General features: G+C 39.6%; 1 protein-coding gene across 4 annotated transcripts in view; it reads right to left on the reverse strand.

Moving 5' to 3' along the window:
• dock8 (dedicator of cytokinesis 8) overlaps positions 1-19,900 on the reverse strand; it is a 47,190-nt gene that overhangs the window by 10,480 nt on the left and 16,810 nt on the right. For 2 of the 4 annotated variants that reach the window (XM_026322647.2, XM_026322650.2), the window contains 32 exons: positions 19,533-19,618; positions 18,620-18,686; positions 15,051-15,200; positions 14,738-14,818; positions 14,408-14,570; positions 14,156-14,292; positions 13,786-13,879; positions 13,448-13,610; positions 12,494-12,611; positions 12,152-12,222; positions 11,841-11,985; positions 11,555-11,656; positions 11,270-11,365; positions 10,835-11,069; positions 10,388-10,552; positions 10,108-10,286; positions 9,621-9,713; positions 9,040-9,135; positions 8,327-8,476; positions 7,909-8,022; positions 7,559-7,714; positions 7,134-7,273; positions 6,759-6,922; positions 6,140-6,291; positions 4,767-4,949; positions 4,499-4,625; positions 4,018-4,105; positions 3,782-3,878; positions 3,053-3,187; positions 2,727-2,879; positions 209-367; positions 12-112 (listed from right to left, as the gene is read on the reverse strand). In XM_026322647.2, coding sequence (XP_026178432.1) covers positions 12-112; positions 209-367; positions 2,727-2,879; positions 3,053-3,187; positions 3,782-3,878; positions 4,018-4,105; positions 4,499-4,625; positions 4,767-4,949; positions 6,140-6,291; positions 6,759-6,922; positions 7,134-7,273; positions 7,559-7,714; positions 7,909-8,022; positions 8,327-8,476; positions 9,040-9,135; positions 9,621-9,713; positions 10,108-10,286; positions 10,388-10,552; positions 10,835-11,069; positions 11,270-11,365; positions 11,555-11,656; positions 11,841-11,985; positions 12,152-12,222; positions 12,494-12,611; positions 13,448-13,610; positions 13,786-13,879; positions 14,156-14,292; positions 14,408-14,570; positions 14,738-14,818; positions 15,051-15,200; positions 18,620-18,686; positions 19,533-19,618 — 4,160 coding nt within the window. The remainder of the gene's footprint in view (positions 1-11; positions 113-208; positions 368-2,726; positions 2,880-3,052; positions 3,188-3,781; positions 3,879-4,017; positions 4,106-4,498; positions 4,626-4,766; positions 4,950-6,139; positions 6,292-6,758; positions 6,923-7,133; positions 7,274-7,558; positions 7,715-7,908; positions 8,023-8,326; positions 8,477-9,039; positions 9,136-9,620; positions 9,714-10,107; positions 10,287-10,387; positions 10,553-10,834; positions 11,070-11,269; positions 11,366-11,554; positions 11,657-11,840; positions 11,986-12,151; positions 12,223-12,493; positions 12,612-13,447; positions 13,611-13,785; positions 13,880-14,155; positions 14,293-14,407; positions 14,571-14,737; positions 14,819-15,050; positions 15,201-18,619; positions 18,687-19,532; positions 19,619-19,900) is intronic. The other 2 variants (XM_026322649.2, XM_026322648.2) reach the window with 2 other exon arrangements.

A 19,900-nucleotide genomic window follows, 5' to 3' on the forward strand; every position in this document is an offset into this window, starting at 1 on the left:
TTTTTTTTTACCTGTACATGAGGTCCATGAGCATCTCTGGATCTTCCTGGAATTCCCTCATTTTCACTGTGTCTGACAAAATACTATTAAGGTTTCTTAGAAGTTCATCCACCTAAAAATGAAATGAAATGAAAAACACAAAAAGGAGGTATAAGGCTACAATACAATATCAATGTCATACAATTCTGTGCTTGTGTGTATTTTACACCTGTGAGGGCAGCTGAGTGTTCTGCATCTCAGTATCCTCCTCTGCGTAGGCCAGGATGGTGCGCAGTGAGCATCGCAAGTATTCCTCCTGGAAGTCTGAGGACTTTCCCACCAGGGAGGCGAGAGACATGGTCACCTGCATCTTCACTCTTGAGAAGTTCTGACAAAGCCAAAGGAGACCTCAGTGAATATCAGTGTTTAACATTTTACTGTGTTCATTCTATAGTGAGACAAAGAGCACCTTTCTGTTGTTGAAACTGCAGCATAGCAAAACTGGATTTAACAGACTTCAGGTATTTTTTTATGTATCCTGTTCAATGACTACAAAAGGCTTATTTACATACAATAGAAAAATATTTATTTGAAAGTCTAGGACTTCTATATTGGCCCTATGTGACTACACTAAATTGTTTAGTTATCATAAAATTTCCAATAATAGCCACTGTGTTTGTTTGTCAGCCCCAAAGTACCCTATGTGCCATAAGCTTTATGATAGTCTATAGTTCTATAATTATGCAAATATATATATATATATATAAAACCATTCTAAACCATGAACAACTTCATCAAAAATAAGCTCTATTTATTCAAATTACTACCAGAACAAAAAAAAAAACAGAAATGAAATGAAACTGAAAATGCTTACACACTGTATTTTAACAGAGTATTTTCAACATGCAGTGAAACCTTATTTAATATTTTCAAATCTTTCCTAAGTCAAGCTTTTCAATTTTTTTTCCCTTGTCCCCTCCCTTTGTCTCTCCATCCTTCACACTACCTGTCCAAAATAACAGGACTGGCAAACACCCTTCCATCCTCTGCAGCAAGGGCTGTGTGTGTGTGTGTGTGGGTGTGTGTGGGTGTGTGTGCGCGTGTGTGTGTGTGTGTGTGTGTGTGTGTGAGAGAGATACAGAAAGTGTCCTTCTGTATGTGTGAAGTCTCATCTATCTCCAGCATGACCAGCTAAGCGGGAAATGATCTCCCATTAGCAGAGACATAATCACCCATGGATCATCTCTACGGCCCCATTCTGTTCAACTGAGCAGGGAGCCAGAGCCTAACCACCCATCACTGCCCTCTAACTCAGTGTGTGTGTGTGTGTGTGTGTGTGTGTGTGTGTGTGCGCTGAAAAGTAGCCTAAATGATAGCTTAAGTCAACACATAACTCGTTTTGTCTTTCTCACTCGTTTTCTTTCTCATCTGACCCTTTACCCTAGCTCTCTTTCCAACCTTTCCATAACTGGACAAGTATAACCACAGATTTCTGTTTTTGGTGATTTGTTCCATTGTAGGAAAAAAGCCTGGTGTATTCTTTTTTTTTTACTACCACAATCTAAAATTAAAGCAAACGATGGAGAGAGGAAAGAAAGAGTGTGTGACAGAGGGAGAGCAAGGCAAGGGTGGATGAAGGGATGAAAACATAAACAAAGGAAGAAGTAGAGAGTACGGCGAGTTCAGTATGAATGAGTCATACTGCTGCTACTCTAATTCAGATCACAGCTCCCTGTGTATATGACTTATAAACAAACATACTCTGGGACACGCCATGGGAAAATAACTCTTTTTAAACTAAAGATACTGTGTGTGTGTGTGTGGGTGTGCGCGCACCACAGACTAGCGTCTGACTTTGATTAAAGTGTACAGACTGTAAACACAGGAAATATTGACTGCAACAGCAGTTATTGATCCAGCAGAGAAAATGAAAGAAGGTACTCTATCTTAAACCTCCCTTCCTTTAGATCTGTCTCTTTTCAATTTTTGGTCCCATTTCTTTTTTATTTCCTGCCATCACTCCTTCCCCTCTGGCAAAAACACTCCTCTATCATGATTTCCTACTTTCTGTACCTGTCTCTCTCACATGTATACTAATCCATTCACATATACATATGTACTGAAACACACACACAGAGCCTGTCGTTAGTTAAAGAGGAGTAGGAACATGGTGGGGCAGACAATGACATATCACTATGCTCTCAGACAGATCCTTCAGCAGAAACTTTCTGCGGCACGCTCAAAATAGATATGGAAAAGGCATTAAAGCCCAGCAGGAGAGGAAGATAGAATAAGATGAGTGTGACTCCCTTCTTCTGGATGTGTTCATGAACAACAAGAACATGTATCATAAGCTATTCTGATCTGTTATGTGCACCAAAATTAAATTTGATCTGACATAAATGCAATTTCTTCTGCAAAATTAGATGCTAGATAAGATTTTATCTGACAGAACGGTAAGTCATGTCTGATATTGCCTTTGTGTGTGTTTTTTCTACATGTGTGTCCATCTTTACCACTCATCTATTATCTGTACTCCTTATCCTGTAGATGGGGTCATGGGGGGACTGGATCACAGCACAATGTCAGCTACGATCCACTCCATCCCCACCCCCAACACGCCTCTTTATTGAAACACAAAACACAGAATCACCTTTTACATGTTTCTGCTGTGTGTGTGTGTGTGTGTGTGCGTGTGTGTGTGTGCGTGTGTGTGTGTGCGTGTGTGTGTGTGTGTGTGTGCTTACACTGGCATTACTGTAGCTGTATCTCATGATGAGGTAAAGGGTGGCACAGGCCTGACTCCTGTTCTCATCAACAGGGCTGCTGCAGTACTGAAGCACTTTCTGGCACAGGTCTGCACACTGCTCGGCCTCTTCCTCAAACAACAGGTCCCCAAACTGAACACAAACACATATGTATATAAATAATTCTGCCTTTCATCAACAGACTGTCACCCCGACAAACAAGTAACAGTTTAGTTAAACACAGACAGTCTTCATTAGACACGTCATCCCACACCGAATTTCTACATAGTGCGACCAAAAACATACACATATCATAATGAAAGTACCTTGACAACAACTGCTCTGAGTGTGCTAAAGGTGTGAGAAAGGAATGTGGTACTCTGATTGCAGGTGAGAGAGTGGAGTAACACCTTCAACACGCCGCCAACCACATTATCCTTACACTCAGCCAGAGGCACTGCCTGGACATGAGACAGATGGAAAAATAAACAAATCAGATGAGACAAATGATACCATCTGTGAATACACTTAAAACCCACATGGAAGAAAAAGTGAATGATTTAGCAGCTTAGGTAGGTAGAAAAAAATGGATTAATATGCAGTTTGTTATGTGTTTCACATGTGTGAACAGTATACAAAGCCATCTTTGGATTCTTTTTAACTGTGTTCATTCTAGGCAATTAAAAATATTTAGATTTGCATTCCCATAGTTTTATGGTGATTCACGAAGTAATAAGACACTATGACATTTCTCTGGTTTGGCTTAGATTTTTTAAAACCATATTAAAGAAAGATGAACTTGGTTCATTTCTCTGCTGGTATATCTATTATTCAAGCTCATAAATTGATTGTTTTAATTAGGCTTTCTAATAAAACATAACTTCTTCATGACTTTCAGATCCCTCTGTTGCTTCAAAAGATTACAAAGACTTTAAAATAATGTGCAGCATAGGTTTAACAAGGCAAATCATCATATGTCCATAAAGTACATGTTTTGTTGTGTATGTACACTGTTGGAAAATACTGTGTGGATCCAGATAGTGGTGTTTTCAGACCTGCACAATGGTCTCTAGCAGGTCCAGCACAATGAGGTTTGTCTCTGTGGCTAAGTTCCCACTGATCACAGCTTCCTGGTCCAACTCTGCTTTAGTCCTGATGGACAGTGGTACAAGTGAGACAGATATTAAAGGTAGGGGGAAGATTTAAGGAAGGCATGGGACATGACAGACACAGACAAAGCAAAAAAAAATTTAAAATTGGGAAACGCATCATAACAAAGGTTATAACATACTTGTCCTGTCTGTCATTGGTCTGTCTCCACTGAGTGAGGTCTTTCCTCCAGCGCAAATTCTCTCTCTGACCCATGGTTCTATCCATTCCTTACAGGGATTCAAACGTAGATAAACATTTCAAGAAAACAGGTGGGGAAAAAACCATTATGCACATTTACTGGAGTATAGATGACACTATGTACTAAACTGTATCACTGGAATCAGTTTTCTAAACTATTCATTAATATGATGTCTTATGAGGAAAGGCTTATTGCTGTGCAGGAGGATAATGTCTGACTATTGCAGTGAATGCCTTGGCTGTCTAACCAGATTCTTATCAGGTCTTGCTGAATGCACATTTCTAATGACATGAATTTGAAAATCTAAGTGCTCATTAGTCTTTGAGGTAGTTCATCTGCAAAACTTTGAAATGTGGAGCTAAATGTGACAGAGAAGCAAGTTTTATTTCTTAAAGTGCAAGGAAATATGCTACCACACTACCTCCAACTCGTTTCATCATTTCCCCTCGGGCGCCCATTCCTCTTAGCAGGGCTTCTTCCAGCTGCATCTTTGCCTGCTGAGACTTCTGCAAGGCCTGTGTGCTCACTTTGTCACTGCTCTGCTTACCCTAAAAATACACATCAACACTTATTCACCAGGTACAAATGCAAAGCACAGATTAATATGGAATAAATACACATGCACATAAGATACATAATATATATAGATGATTATAGAAAACAGCACATTAACAGGTCAACAGACTGACCCTATACTCAAAGCAGGACACGCAGATAGTGAGGAGCTCCAGCAGCTTGTTAAGCTGCGAAGGAGGCATATCTACAGTCCAGCGCTGAATCAGACTCTTATCAGCGTTCTTCATCACCCACAGAAAACACACCAACAGGTGGCGACTGGTGTCTGCTGCCAGGGTGGCTGTGGATTTACCTTGCTGGGGAGAGGAGAGGAGAAAGACAGATATGCAGCATGATGTGGTATAATGTAGTTCTCACTGAAGAGAATACATGCAGTCTCATCTATACCTTACATGCATCTGCTGTATGAGCACCCAGACTTTGAAATACCATATCTACCAAAAGAAATCGAAGTGCTGCACAGAAAATAGGATTCAATGTGTAAAAAGGAAAGATGCTAAGTAAGGAAGATGCTACGATCAAGAATGCCAGACAACATAATGATAAAAGCATATGCTTATGCAACATTAAACCACAACCTTTCTCAGTGTCTTTAACAAAGTATGGTGCTATTTCCCATCTTAATAGTGGTTAAATATACTGCAGAACAATTTACTTTCATTTGTGTGATGATGAATTGCTACTATAGAGGGCTACTGCTGCTTCACTGTGTGGCAGCTTTGATAAATGTAGCCATTAACCTCCTACTGCTCTAGGTGTCCCACCAAGAACCTGGTTTCCAGGTCTCTGCTCCACAGCAGGACAGAGTGACACTCACCAGAACCAGGATCAAATGTTTGTAACATGCAATGAAAACATCACTGTTTATTTAAACTACGCTGTTAAAAATCATCCATGTTGCTCAGAGTGAATTAGTCTAACACTGTTTGAAGGAAAAATGCTTGAAAATAAGAAACAAGCACTCTGGCAGCCATGTTTGGATTTGTGATGGATACCAGGCCAGAGGTTGAGCTGTATGAAAATCAGTTTTTCCACAACAGTATTTCATGTCCTAAAAACATACAAGACACTGAATCATTTCTTGGACAGAAGCAGAAAAGAGGAAGAGAATTGCTGTATTCGGGTTTAGTGCCTGTGTTGTTGCTGTACAGTTGTTGCTACACTTGATGGATGTGTTTGTCAGGGAGGACGGCCCCGTTCACTTATGATGGCAATGCCTGCCCATAAACCATCTCACACAGACTTATGTATGTGTGTGTGTGATTTTTCAGGATGGATGAAGTATGTGTGGGGCTCTGACAGCTAATCAATCTACTTCAGCACTGCTCACCTGTTAGGTGGTAGGATACCCACAGCTATAATCACACACACACACACGCACACATACACGCGCACACACACATGCACTTTTGGACTTTTAAAAACAATGAAAAGCATATTACAGTCTGTTACCATCTTAAGATTAAGAATTATTTCAAAATTTTACCATGGATGCCATGGCAACGAGAACATTTCGTCCCAGTGTGTTGAAGGGGTTCCCGGCAATCGCCATAGCAACAGACTGATTGATGGGTGGGACATTTTGAAGGTCATCCTCAGGTCCGCCTGTCTTGTTTTTCCCGCCGCGAGTGTCAGAAACTACAGAGACAAACAGGGGTCAAATATGTTAAACTGAAAAAGCACACATTAATTTTCAGCCTTAATTGTGTGGTTTGGACATGAAATGTCTTTATTAGAGTTAAAATAATTAAATGCCTCTGTAGAGCTGGCAAGAAAAATACTGGCAGATCAAAATATTGTTACATAACAGTGGGAACGATAAATTGAGAATCAGGAAACAAATTAACTGCGTTCATTAGTAAGTAAAACAATAGTTCCACCTGGTTCGTAATGAAAATACAATATGCTTCTCCTAAGGATAGGGCATTTTGTTTTTTGGCCCTAAAAACAATGTCTTGTGCACATCTTGGCAAAATGCGGCTTTTGTTTACTAGTCTACTACAAAACATAAAATACAAATATACACTGTGTAAAAAAAGGACTAATACTAATACATAATAACTGTATGTATGTGTTCGTGTATGTGTGTTTGTGTGTGCGTTTACCAGTGAAGTCCAGATAGTTGGTGGAGTCGATGATAATCCCCACCAGGGGGAGGTAGAGAGCAGCCACTTTGGCTCTGACCTCAGGTTTAGCACAACGATGGTCAAGGTCATGGGCACACAACAGGCTGTAAATGGCATTAATGGCCTTTCTCTGGACCTTTCCCCTGTGAACACACATAAACACACATTTTCAAAATGTGTTATCTGAAAACACCAATTACTTTAGTAGTAATCATGATTCAAAATATAGTACACTTAGTAGATTCAGAATATATAGAAGATAACTATGTAGCAATTTTTATCACAGTTTAGTAATAACAAGGTGGGGTTGGAATTAATATCTTGGGAACTACATGAAAGTCTATGTTTCCCTACCCCTCTGACTCCATGTCTAGGGCGGCACTGAGCTCAGTTAGCAGCAGACCTGTGAGGTAGTGCTGCTGCTTAAATTCCTGAGAAAGCTCAAACAGCCCCAGGATCCTCTGCTGCTCCTGGAAACTACATGATCCAGAACTCTGAGAAGCACAGACACAAGAGAAAGAACGCAGCAGGAACAAAATTAGTGTAAGGGTTTTTTCTTAATACAAAGCAGATTGCTGTTCAAATAGTACTAGAAAAACTATGTCACACTTTTCCTGACTGAATCCCATCCAATCTCCTCCACATTAATAACCCATTAAACTCTGCTCGACAATTCTACTTAAAGCTGATCTTAGAAGGCAAGAATGCCCCAATCTGTAAAAACACTGACTGCATCATTAAAGGCAAATGTAAATAATGCAACTGATACGTGAGCAGACCTGTGAGGAGATGGATGGACATGGTGAGGCTGGGGCGGAGGCAGGGCTGCTGAAGAAGAGGCTCAGGTTGAGGTAGTGCTCGTGACTGCACAAGATTCGCAGAAACTCCAAACGCATGCTGATCAGTGTTGGCATTGAAACACTTTTAGCTGACATCTAGATGAGAAATATAGAGCGAAATATTATCACTTTAATATACATCAGAAGAAATTTTAAACTGTTTCAGAACAAAGAGATATAAAAGTAATAATGGGGAAAAAATTGATCCCCTGGTAGAAATGACAAAACACATATTTGAGGACACATACTGAAAACACAACAGCTCTGTTTTGTTATCAGTGTCATTGTACCTGGTTGCAGTAGTTTTTCACCAGCTGAAAGACAAATCCTCGGTCCATGAGAGACAACAGGTCATAGAGGAAGAAGGCCAGGCTGATGTTGACTTTCTCTGCTTGCTCTACCTCCTAAAACAACAACAATCAACAAACAGCAATCACTAAGCTGTACTGAGTGGCTCTTGCAGAGCATCTAGCTGTGCAAGCTGAGCTTTTGATACCACAGAGGCAAATATAATTAGCACTTCCAGTTCCCTGTGGTGTGGAAAACACGGACAAGATGTACAGTGAGGCTAAAACTGCTTCTACCCCAACCCAGGAGAACAGAAAGTTACACAAGTGCTGCATTCAAACATGAAGAACAAAATGCACATTCCTCACATTCATTTAGTTGATATGATCTTAATTTCTTTTTTTTTTTTATTATCCTTGCCTTTTGCTGTTTGACAAGGATGGTCCCAATCTCAGCTGTAACCACAGAGACAATGGTACTGATGTCATCCTTAAATCGGTCAGAGAAGCGACATCTTCGAGGGACACTCCTCTTGTCCAGCTGAGACACATGCTGAGCCATGCTTTTCACCTGTTTAAGCAATCACACACACAGAACAAATGTGCATGAATGTTAATCATCAGCATCAAGCAGCATGAAAAATACCAACAACATGCATTCAATGACAGGACACAAACAGATGCACATGTACACTGAACGAAAGCATGATGAATAGGCATGTATTTCAGCACTTTGTCAAGTAACACAAAAATGCAAGAATTGCTTTGATAAACAGTGACCTCATAATAAAAGAGCAGAACTGCATTATTTATCATCATTCTCTATCCTCATGTTTTTATTCAGATTAGAAGTTTTTATTAATTATTAGTTAAAGTGAGCAGTGTTTAGTAAGTATGCATTTCTGAAAGTCCAAAGTGCCCTTTTACTCATTACACTATAAAGCTCATTTATCTTTCAGGGTGTATGGCCACGAGGTCATGTATTGCTCAGTTTGAGTCATTTTGATCGCTTCATTCATTTATCATTAACATCAAAAGCAGTTCTTACTTCACCTTTCACAGCTGAATGTCAATGAAATCACACTCCCCTTTTGTAAACTAAAAAAAAAAAAAAAAAAAAAAAATCACACTGACCAGCAGTTCAAAAAAGAACCAAGCATATTTGTAGGCATTTTCTCTGCAGACCCCAGTGCTGACAACCATCTGGAGGGCCAACTCCTCATGAAACTGCTGCAAGAGGAAAAACACAGAGCACAGAATATTATGTTAAATAGGTTATCTAAGCATTACACTGCACATCACTGCACAATCTTGGCTGAGCATTGAGCAAGACAACATCTATCAACACACACAGAGCCTGACATCCTCAGTGTCACACTCCCCCCATGTGGTCACCAGTGGAAACTAGCGAAATAAATAGCTTGTGCTTTCTAATGTAAACATAACAAGGAATAGTGAAGGGAATAATTATTGAATTTGATTTATGCTGTTCGCAGTCAATGCAGTGTTTTCACATTACATACATGCATTATTTATATAAGCTGCTATATTTAAAGTATTACATCCTAAATCTATCCAAAAATTGAATGTAGATAGATTATTGATAGTTTATTAATCAGGACACCATCAGCTCTGTAATCTCAAAGCAGTTCTAAATATCTGCTTTACCTCTGTTATATTAGACACTGGTGGTGGTGAAAAAAGAAACCCTTTACCTTTCTGTTGGAGGGCCTGGTGCTTCCCATGAGGTTCTGGTGGTTGTTTACATCCACATAGGTGGACATGCGGCTGCCTGGGTTGTTGTGACCCTAGAGACAGAAACACACACAGGTTCCATCACATTAAACGTGATTGATGCTTCCATTAGTGTGGTCTATTACAATACCTAATGTACTGTGAGGATGAATACCAAATGACTGTTTTGGGTGTATTAGGACACATGCTGAGAAATTTATGTAGTCGTGTGTGTGTGTGTGTGTGTGTGTGTGTGTAGCTGAAAAAAATGATGCAAAACCTTACTTTGGCCTTGTAAAAAGCAGTGGCAAATTAAATTACTTCATAATTTTAAAGCAATGCTAATTACCCTTTAAGAGAACAGAAATATTAAGCCTTTTCTTTGAATAAACTTTAAAGCTAAGTTTTGTAAGGTGAGGTAACTGCGTCAGCAGATATTTGGGAGATTTAGTTTGAGGAAACCTGTACCTTGACAGAGAGGATGCTTTTGACCTCGGCATCTTCATCAGATGTATGTGGAGCAGGAATGTCGGGGTTGCTGCTGCTGCGGATTCTAGACTGGAGGAGCATATTGCCGACACTGACTGCTGTGGCTCGACCCATGGTGCTGTAGCGGCTCTCTGCTGAAGGTGTCATGCTGCCTGAACCTCAACACACATTAACACCAACAAAGGTCAATTCTATATTCTTAAAATAGTCACAGGGAAAATGACAGAAGAAAAAGTAAGCTAATTCACTGTGTCACTACCTGCATTGTGAATGTCCCGGGGGGGATCAGGCAGGCGAAACACCCAGTAAAGGTAGGTCGCCAAAAGGCTGTTCCTGCCCTGCTGGTCCCTGACCAGTTCTTGGCTGTTATGAAGGCTGTTGACAATGGACACCACTGATTCAAAGGCTATCTGGGCCAGATTGGCTGTAGAGCACAGACACAAGCACGCAAAGAAAACTGTTAGCATCCATAACACTGTCATGAAAAAAAAAAAAAATCTAATTTCTTATTCTGAAACACTGCACTACATTCAAACTTTGTGTTAAACTCACAACATTTAACATTTTACTTAATAAATTGGATATTTATGGAATTTTTATTATTTTTTATATTTTATTAATTATTTTAGCATGTGGAAAAATTTCTGCCATTTATTTATAGCAACCGTGACTCCATCCAGTTATCTGAGCCAATATAATTCCTCACCAGTCTGGCCAGCGATGACCATTGGCTGCATGATGAGAGTGAAGAGTTTATCCAGCACCAGGTGGAGGAAGAGGACCAGAGGCTCTAAGCTGGAGGAGGACAAGGAGATGATGCTGAGCTTCAGCTCATGCTCCAGCTTGTTCTCTGGAATCTTCTCTTCCCTGACCCGCAGAGGGAATGTAGCTCCTCCCTCCAGGGCATGGCAGAGGGTAAAGAAACGCTCCAGGTGATTGTCCTGGAACAAAAAAGGCAAAGATTTGTTACAGAATGCTTCTTGCACGAAAAGCCGAGGCATAAAAAGTGTCAGCGGAACAAAGTAACTAACAAGACAGAGCATTGTGCAATACTTTAGAATAGACACCCGTGTCTCTGGCAAACAAAGGTGGTGAGCAAAAAATCATCATGTTGCTGCGTTTGTGTTCAACCACAACTCACCTGCGTGTGTACAGAGGACACAGCCTGAACCTCCAGGTTGAAAAGTCCTTTGTGACTCTCCATCCACTTAACTGGAGGGACCTGAAGAGGAAGTTTCTACAAAACACAGGACATATAACGATTTTTTATGTCTGTGCTCACAAATGAATATGTCTATAGACTTTGTTTTTTAGAATACTTTATTGATTAGTGAAAGCAGAATATGTCTTGAAATAATCCTTCACATAGGATGATATGGACAGATCAGAATGTTTTTTTAAAAATTCAGTAGGTAGATGTGTATACCTCGGGTGTGTGCAGTGAATAATTGATAGGTAGTCGCTCCAATAGAATCGGCAGACAGAACTGGCCAGTCTGCAGTCGGTCATTATTCAATATGGGCAGCCACTGGATCAGGGGCAAACAGCAAATTCATTATGGCAGCTACATGCATTTTAACATCAGACAATACTCTGTGCTGTCATGTTTAATTTAACTTGTGGGATGCTACAGAATACAATAACATATTGATTTAATTTAGGCTGAAGATGTTGCATTCAAATGCAAAAGACAGTAAAGTCAAAATTCTTACTGAATATCCAATGAGTGTCTCACAGCTGCCACTCTGGTTCTGTTTCTGCTGGCAGCTGATGTGGTAGAAGGTGAACAGCAAGTGATGTCTCTCGGTCAGTTGGGCTGGAAGAAACAGCTTTACTTCCTCATAGAAGTCTGGGGACCTGTGGGAAAGGAAAAAAGGGAGTAAAACAGTAAGAATAAAAGAGAGATGGGTGAGGACAAGGATGGCTGAGTAGGTAGGTAAACAAAGGCGATAAGAGTTACTCAGATTGTTTACGTGACGAAAATAAACTAATAGTTTCATATAAGTCAGTAATGTGTACTTGCTTGTTATGGTAGGTAACAGGGGTGTAGACTTCCTGCAAAAGTTCAGGGCCACTTGATTTGCCCAAAATGACCTGAGAATGCACAGGGGAAAAACCAACAAAAAATTTGAAATACAATAACATCAGATTTTCTTCTCTCCAACAGTACCACTGTTGACACTTCTTGCTTTTCAGATCACACTCTGTTAATTAGAGTAATAAGGCATGGATTTTTGGTCTTATGGCTACGTGAATACACAATTCACACAGTTTCATGAGCACATGTGTTGGAATAATTAGGACAAACCATTTTCATCATGATAGTATTGCTGTGTGATGACTGATCATAAACAGCAGCACTCACGGGCAGAGAGCACCTGGGGTCCTCTCCACTCATAAACTGGATTTTGATGGTGATGTTTCTTGCTGAAGTCAGCCTGTTGACAAAGTTGAGCCTCTGGGGGTAGACATAGAGCAGGTTCCTACAAGGAAATGTGGAGATTCACTGTTTACTTAATACATAAACAATAAAAGCGCTTCTGTATGTCAACTGAAGCAGTGCCAATATGCATCACTAGATGGCACTGTCTGTGCAGCACATAGTGGTAAGATAACAGAAAAGTCAAAAAACCTGTAATTTACTGTGACCTTCTGTGGTTTTAATACAACTCTATAATCAGCCTAGAATACTGGGAAATGCCGCAGATTCCACTGAACAAATGCTCAGAGAAGGTCAGTATGTAATTTCCATGCAGAGGAGTTGTTCTCACCTGAAGTTACTAAGGTTTCATTATAAACAAAACCATTTTTGAATTAAATGTTGAGGAGAGTTAAACCTGTGTATAGCAAAGGGTGCATCCTTATTGTTAAACTAAGAGGCAATTTCACAGGTAGCGTGGATGGAAGTTCCTAAAAATAAGCACCAGAGTAAAAGGGGCAAAGCAGCAAAGCAATGTCACCTCTTCAGTGATGAGTATAACTATTCAACTATTCAACAACTATTCTTGTTGCCTCTGGGCTTTCAGATAAATAAACTGTCTGTTAGAGCAAACAAACCTAGTTATACCTCAAGCTACAATGTAAGAATCATTTGCTTTTCCAAACCCCGTTTGTATTTCATTCTGTGGATGTGCAAATTGTTAGACTAGCATTTCAGCTTTCCTCTGACAATTTACTTTATAGGTTCACAAATATCATACAAAGATTTTGAACTTAGAACAGGATTGAATAAACAAACCCGTTTCCTTGCTTTGGACCATCTTGGGTTTTGTTTTCCAAAACAAGCCTGTTCATTTATATGTTATGTCCTCTAACGCACCTGTAAATATTGTGAGGAACATAAACCTCACTGGATGGGAACTCCAGCACCTCTTTGATTGTCCGAGTGTTTTTCTCAGGCACAGGTATGAGAGGGATGAGCTCAGTGGACAAACATGCTACTGGCGTGTCATGAACTGGAGACATATCTAGTTTTATATAACCTGAAAGAAACAAGATAAACCAGATGCAGACATCAGTCATACCCTATATAAGTGATAAAATACCATTCTGTCATTCATTGTTTTTTCTTTGCACATAATAAAGAATTTATTGTTTCAACATAATAAAATGTTTAAAAAATCTCAGAAAAGGTGTTTCTATGTAATGAGAGCTGACCCGGTATTGTCTTGATTCTTCTCTGTGGATTGGAGGTTTTTTTGATCTCAGCCAGAACTTTCAACAAGTCCTCATCACTTAGGCGATCTCCCTCCTGACACAAACACAGGCGCGGTTAACTAGTGAGTGATTTTTTTCTGTTTTCAATTAAAAGTCAATAACAAGGTCCAAAGGGTGAGAATAAGATAAGGATTTCTATTTTATTTTCTAGAAGTATTTATCCAAAGTCACATAGCATGTTTGAAAAAAGAATGAGGCAAGGTCGTGCTGTAATCAAAAGCAAATCTGTCTGGTTTACTGTATCTTTTGGATCAAGGAAATAAGATATTTTTCATAACTTTTTGTTTCTGCATTCAGGTGGTGGTCTGACCTGTTTGAAGATAGAGTTGATGGTGATTGTAGCAGGTTTGAAGGCAGAAATGTTACATAGCTGTTCGTCAGTGGTACTGAAACGTTCTGAGTTTCTCCTAGGAAGCTGTGCTCTCCGGTCAATGCTGCTAGATTTAACTGATGAAACAAAGTGGAAAGGCCATGATTCAGTGCACTCAGCTATACATGCACGCAAAATGCATCTAATAAAAACATTTATAACAAATAAAAGCAAAAACACACTAGCACACACCTCCTTTTAAGGTATCTGAGTCTGGGACGTCACGGTCTTGTGTAGCAGTAGAGACTACGTCAATGATTTTAACTGTTGCCCAGGCAAAAGGCATGCGATATCGACCCAACCTCTGGCAGAAAGTCTCTGCCTGGCCTCGCAGCTTCTCAAGCTTGTCCTTGTTCTGAAAGGGTTATTATTAAAAAAACCTCAATTCCACAGCTTTAGAACATAGTAAGAGTAAGAGTAAGCCTTAAAAAGATCCGTGGAAGATAAAAGACAAAGTGCACTGCCTTGTTTTTGTGATTTAACAGTTTAACAACACACGCAGAAGCTGTTCTGCCACATTACCTTTGCAGACTCACATTCCCTCAGTGTCATGTATGGGTCAGCACAGTCACTTATCTCTCCCTGCTGAAGAACCTTCTCAATCTAAAACACAGAGAGGAAGTACATGACCAGCTCAGCATAATCAAACTGGCAGAGCAAGAGGATGTGATACAAAGATGGTACGGCACTAAATTGCAGGGTATGCATAACTGATTTGGGAGTGAGACTAACTTGTCTAAAGCTGAGAGAAAAACAGATGGATTGAAATACATGTTACTTCTGCTTCTTACTGTTCTAAGTGTTTGTTCATAGGTACGCTGGACTTTATTATTACCTTGATGACCAGGTAAATATCCTGAGAAGGGTAGGTGATGGAGAAGATGGCAGATTTGGCCAGGGTAGAATTATCCACATGTGGAGTGTGAGGTTTCAAGAAGTTTCTAAACTGTTCTGAGTTCAGGTCAAAGTAGAAATTCTCTGATATCTGCAGGGAGACAGAGATAAAAAGGTTAACTTAGAGCCAGAAAGATGTCTCAGATGTCCCAAATTGTTATTATAGTTGACAGAATATTTTTGTGACATCAAATTCAGGACATGACAAAACTTCACTCTAAAATACAATGTTTTCAAAGCAGAAGGATTGGCAGAATCAGGCTCCAGGATGCTGGTTTTACATAAACTAAAAACAGATCCTGGAATATCATCTGTTCAGTCCACTCTGCTGTTTCTCTACATGTCTCTGTAATGACCTCAGGCTAGGAACACAGCCATATGTCCTGGTCTGGCCTGGTCTGGTGTGTGCCATGTGATACTTTTCACTGAAAAGCCATTAACCACTCTCCTTCAATCTGCTCATCCCATAGGATTTCTTTTTCAATGACCACACCAAAGTAGAGTTCTAGGCAGCCAAACCCTCCCGATATGTTAACTGAAATCCTTAAGACAGTTTTTCGTGATCTGATTACACACTTGGAAAGGTATTTCTGGGTAATCGCAATTTATTTGTCTTAAATTTGATATTGTTAATGACTTAACAAGCCAGAAAGCCAAACTCCTGAAGAGATTTTGGACAGGAATGACCTTGTTCACTTTAATGTGAGCCACACTTAATAATGAAGATCACAAAAGACCACAAAAAAAGGAGTGGACCTCTTACTGACAAATGGCTTCTTGGAATCATAGAAAATTACTTCTCAATAATCAAAGCCAGCTGACTTACAGTAAACACTATATTTGTGCTTCGTAATCTAACTGAACAGAACAAATTCATCAAAGTGCAAGGGTTCACTGAGTTAGCACCCATAGTTAAATATAATAACACTCACTATCAAAGGTCACCCTTCGAATCACTACATTTACATGCAATGATACATCGGGAATGTAGTAAACCTCTTTAACGTCACATTGTCAGACCACAGATGCATCTGAATGACTGACACACATTACTTAAGAGCAAACGCATATTGTTTTCTAATGGGATATGCAGCCGCCCCAGTGTAGCCAAATTAGAAACCTTATGGCAAGATCCTTTAACAATTATAATTCAATAACAGTCAAATGTTTGGGCACCATGAACCTACATTTACTCTGCTTTTGTGGCCACACTCTCTTGGTTAACAAACACTTTCAGTAAGTAAGAGATGTTTTGCCAGCCAAACAACAGGCAGACTTAAACACGTAAATCCAGTAAGTGATTTCTGTGTACCCACTGTGTGTGTGAAAACTGTGTGTGTAGTTGAACTTGATCTGATCACCCACTGTGTCCTCCTAACAGGCTGTAGTCACAGTCCAGCAAAACGTGACTTGTCTAGTCTTGTTGAGTAACAACAAGAAGTAGAAGAATACTGAATGTCTGTAGTACGCAACTGTCCTTATGCTTTTTACTGTGTCTGGACATATTTACCTGTTTGTGTGTGTGTGTGTCAGCGCTAAAACCTTTGTGTGTTTATTTTCATAAAGGTGATGTCATAAATGGGACACTTGCTGGACCAAATCCTGTGGTTGCACCTTGTCTGGTAGATCAGACAGACTTTTCTAAAGTGACTTTTGTGGCCAAGTATGGTGAGCCATACTCAGAATTTGTGCTCTACATTTAACCCATCCCAAAGTGCACACACAGCAGTGAACACACACACCGTGAGGACACACCCGGTTGGGGGTCCGGTGCCTTGCTCAGGTGTCTCACCTCAGCTGTGGTATTGAGGGTGCACAGGGCGCTGGATATTCACTCCGCCCCACCGTCAATTCCATAAAATTCCTGAGACTCAAACCCACAACTTTCAGGTTACAAGTCCGACTCCCTATCCATTAGGCCATGACTGCCCCATATTAGGCCATGACTGCCCCTAATAACCAGGGTATTACATGGAATTATATGAGCATCTGCTGCTGATCTCACAGATGCGAAGCAACAAAACTGATGTGAACAAAACACACAACACAAACACAGCAACAAAATTCCCAGGGATGTAGGAAAACAGACAAAAAGAAGCAAAGAGGCAACAGGAATGTGTCAGAAAATAAAATATAACACTCTTGAGAAGAATAAGAAGTAGAAACAACTGCACACAAAAGAGCTGGAGAAAGACAGAAAGCAAAAAGGAAGTAACAAATGCTTCACATCAGATTAAACTGACAGAACAAGCTCGACCATTTCTCTTTCACTCTGGCGGAGACACATTTGATAGCTTTTTAACAGTCTGGCTGTCTGCTCAAAGAAAGAGACAGGACTATGTCCTCCACAAGGACACACTTCGGTTCAACACATAAAAAATTCTTTAGTCAGTGTGAGACACTTCAGTCTGCGGTGACAGACTGACATCAGGAAGTAATGAATCATAACTCAAAATACCCTGGTTTTAGAGGACATTTTTTGACATATATGTAAAAGACTTTACACAGTGCATGACATACTCCATACTGTTTGTGTTGCATCATTACACCAGAATCAGCTTAGAGTATATGCAGTCTATTTTCAAACTCATGGGGCATTAAATTGCCTTATCCTACCCGTCCAATCATGTTAGAGCCATCGGTCTGGCAGAAACGCTAGAAAGCAGCAGGGCAACACTGAGAAAAGGGCAAGACCAATGGCTAAAACCCAGTCTCATCTGAGAGATCCATGAGCACTTACGCACAAACTAAATCCTTCCAGCCCCTTCACCCAAAACATATCCAGCTGTGTAAATCCACAAAAATATGAAAACAGCCATGGCTCAAAACGGCTGACTAGAAAAAAGCAGTGCAGTATTAGTACAGAACCAAAATATGACAACCCCCAGAGACATAAACATGCGAGGATAAAGATATAAAACCTTGTAGAATGCACTGTGTTGCAGTAAGTGTCAGGTCTTGTCTTAGTGAGGGCTTTTTGTAACTATAAATACATAACAGAGTTTTTTGATAACAAAACCAAACTATGTCATAGTTTTAAAAAAAAAGCTAATTTTGTGTTTAAGATATGGTATAGGCCTAACTGTGATGTGTTTATTATTTTCTGCCAAGTGAATTTAAGAGTGGTATCAAGATCTACCATCTTATGTTTGGGTTTTAAGTACTAGCTTATAGTTGGCCTAAAGATTTAGCATTTAATATGACTCATTTATGTTGCTGATTTTGTATCTTTGTAATGCCTGCTCTCAGCATTGCTGCTGTATTAGTAAAACTCATGTAGCAATATTTAAAAAACACATAAAACAAAAAATTGCAGACAAACACAGATCCAACATCAGCTGAAACACACTTTGACAGTCTCCACAACAAACACACATTATGAGCTTCACCAAACTGGCAGTTACTTAGTCGTGTGTTGTTTGGCACATAGGTTCATTGGAAACAAACTGAAGACAGGATGAGAAGTGCTATAAAAAAATTAGTATTCCAATGAAACAAAACTTTTCTTACCTTCTTCTTCTCTTTCAGGTCATACAAAGCCATAGTGGCAAATATGGGCTCTATGTCAATTTCAAACCTATAAAGCCAAGAAGGAAAAGGCAAATCAATTCAATAATAGAAAAAAAGACAAACACATAACAGACTCAACACTAGTACTTCCTTCTTAAACTATTTTTTTTCTCATATTTCATATTCTTTTGTGTGCCTGAGGATTATTTTTGTATTGGGAAATGGCAAAATGTAATATGGTGAGTGATGACATCTTTGAACGGAGGTTAAAGGATAGAGGTGAAGCTGCCAAACCACTGCAAGCAGAGAACTGAGTTCAGTTCAAACATTTGAGTTCAAGAGTGAAATGCAACTAAGTGTGTCTCTCTCTGTGTGCGAGAGAGGTCATGTTTTTCTACGGCTATGCAGACAAATTTTAGATTGATGTACATTTTGGCATCATGAGTTAATTCTGGCTGATCCTCACAACTTGAGAGGGCTGTCTGAGGTTTAAGACCCTGGTTTAAGTGTGAGGTTAAGGATAAAGTAAGATACGTGATGGTAAAAAAAAAAAAAAAGGGCAAGGAAATGGATTATGTGACTGAGTGTCCTCAAAACTATAGACGATAGATGCATGTGTGAAGAAGAAAGAGACGAAATCCCACAGAGAGAGGGAGGAACAAAAACCACCACTCAGTACTCCTCAACCCTTATGTACTGTTCATCACATCACAACTACAGCATTCCTTTAGAAAACTACTCAGACTTTTAAGTCATGATCAGATGTGACATACAAGAATGTTCTCTATGTTTAAATGTTAAGCAAGTGATCTAATTAATAAGTGTGTCACAGAGTACTTTCCCTTTAACACAAGGCAGCTGTTTGAATTATGAAGACACCCCCCCTACAGTGTAATAAAAATGCATGGCATACTTGATTGACTGGCATCGGACCATGATGCGTTCTCCAATGTGTTCTTTAGGACAGTCAGGGATGGGCCGGATCTCCACAGCATCTTCCTGAAACACAATAGCAGAAAAAAGGCTTCAAACCATGCAGAAAGAATACAAGGTTAAATAAAAACACAGGTGTTCATGGATTGAAAGGAAGTGAAATTAAAACTACAGAATGTAAAAATATACTTCATACTTCATAGCTGAAACCTGGTTATGTTTTGTTTTTTCCCCTCTTAATCACAGTTACATTTGGAATTGTATAAAAGCTTTTCTAAGGCTGCAAATACTAATTTAGTAACTTTCCCAAGCATTAGTTCACACATAGTTACCTTAAACTAAAAGGCA

Source organism: Mastacembelus armatus, chromosome 9 (genome assembly GCF_900324485.2).
Source record: "Mastacembelus armatus chromosome 9, fMasArm1.2, whole genome shotgun sequence".
Lineage (NCBI taxonomy): Eukaryota > Metazoa > Chordata > Actinopteri > Synbranchiformes > Mastacembelidae > Mastacembelus > Mastacembelus armatus.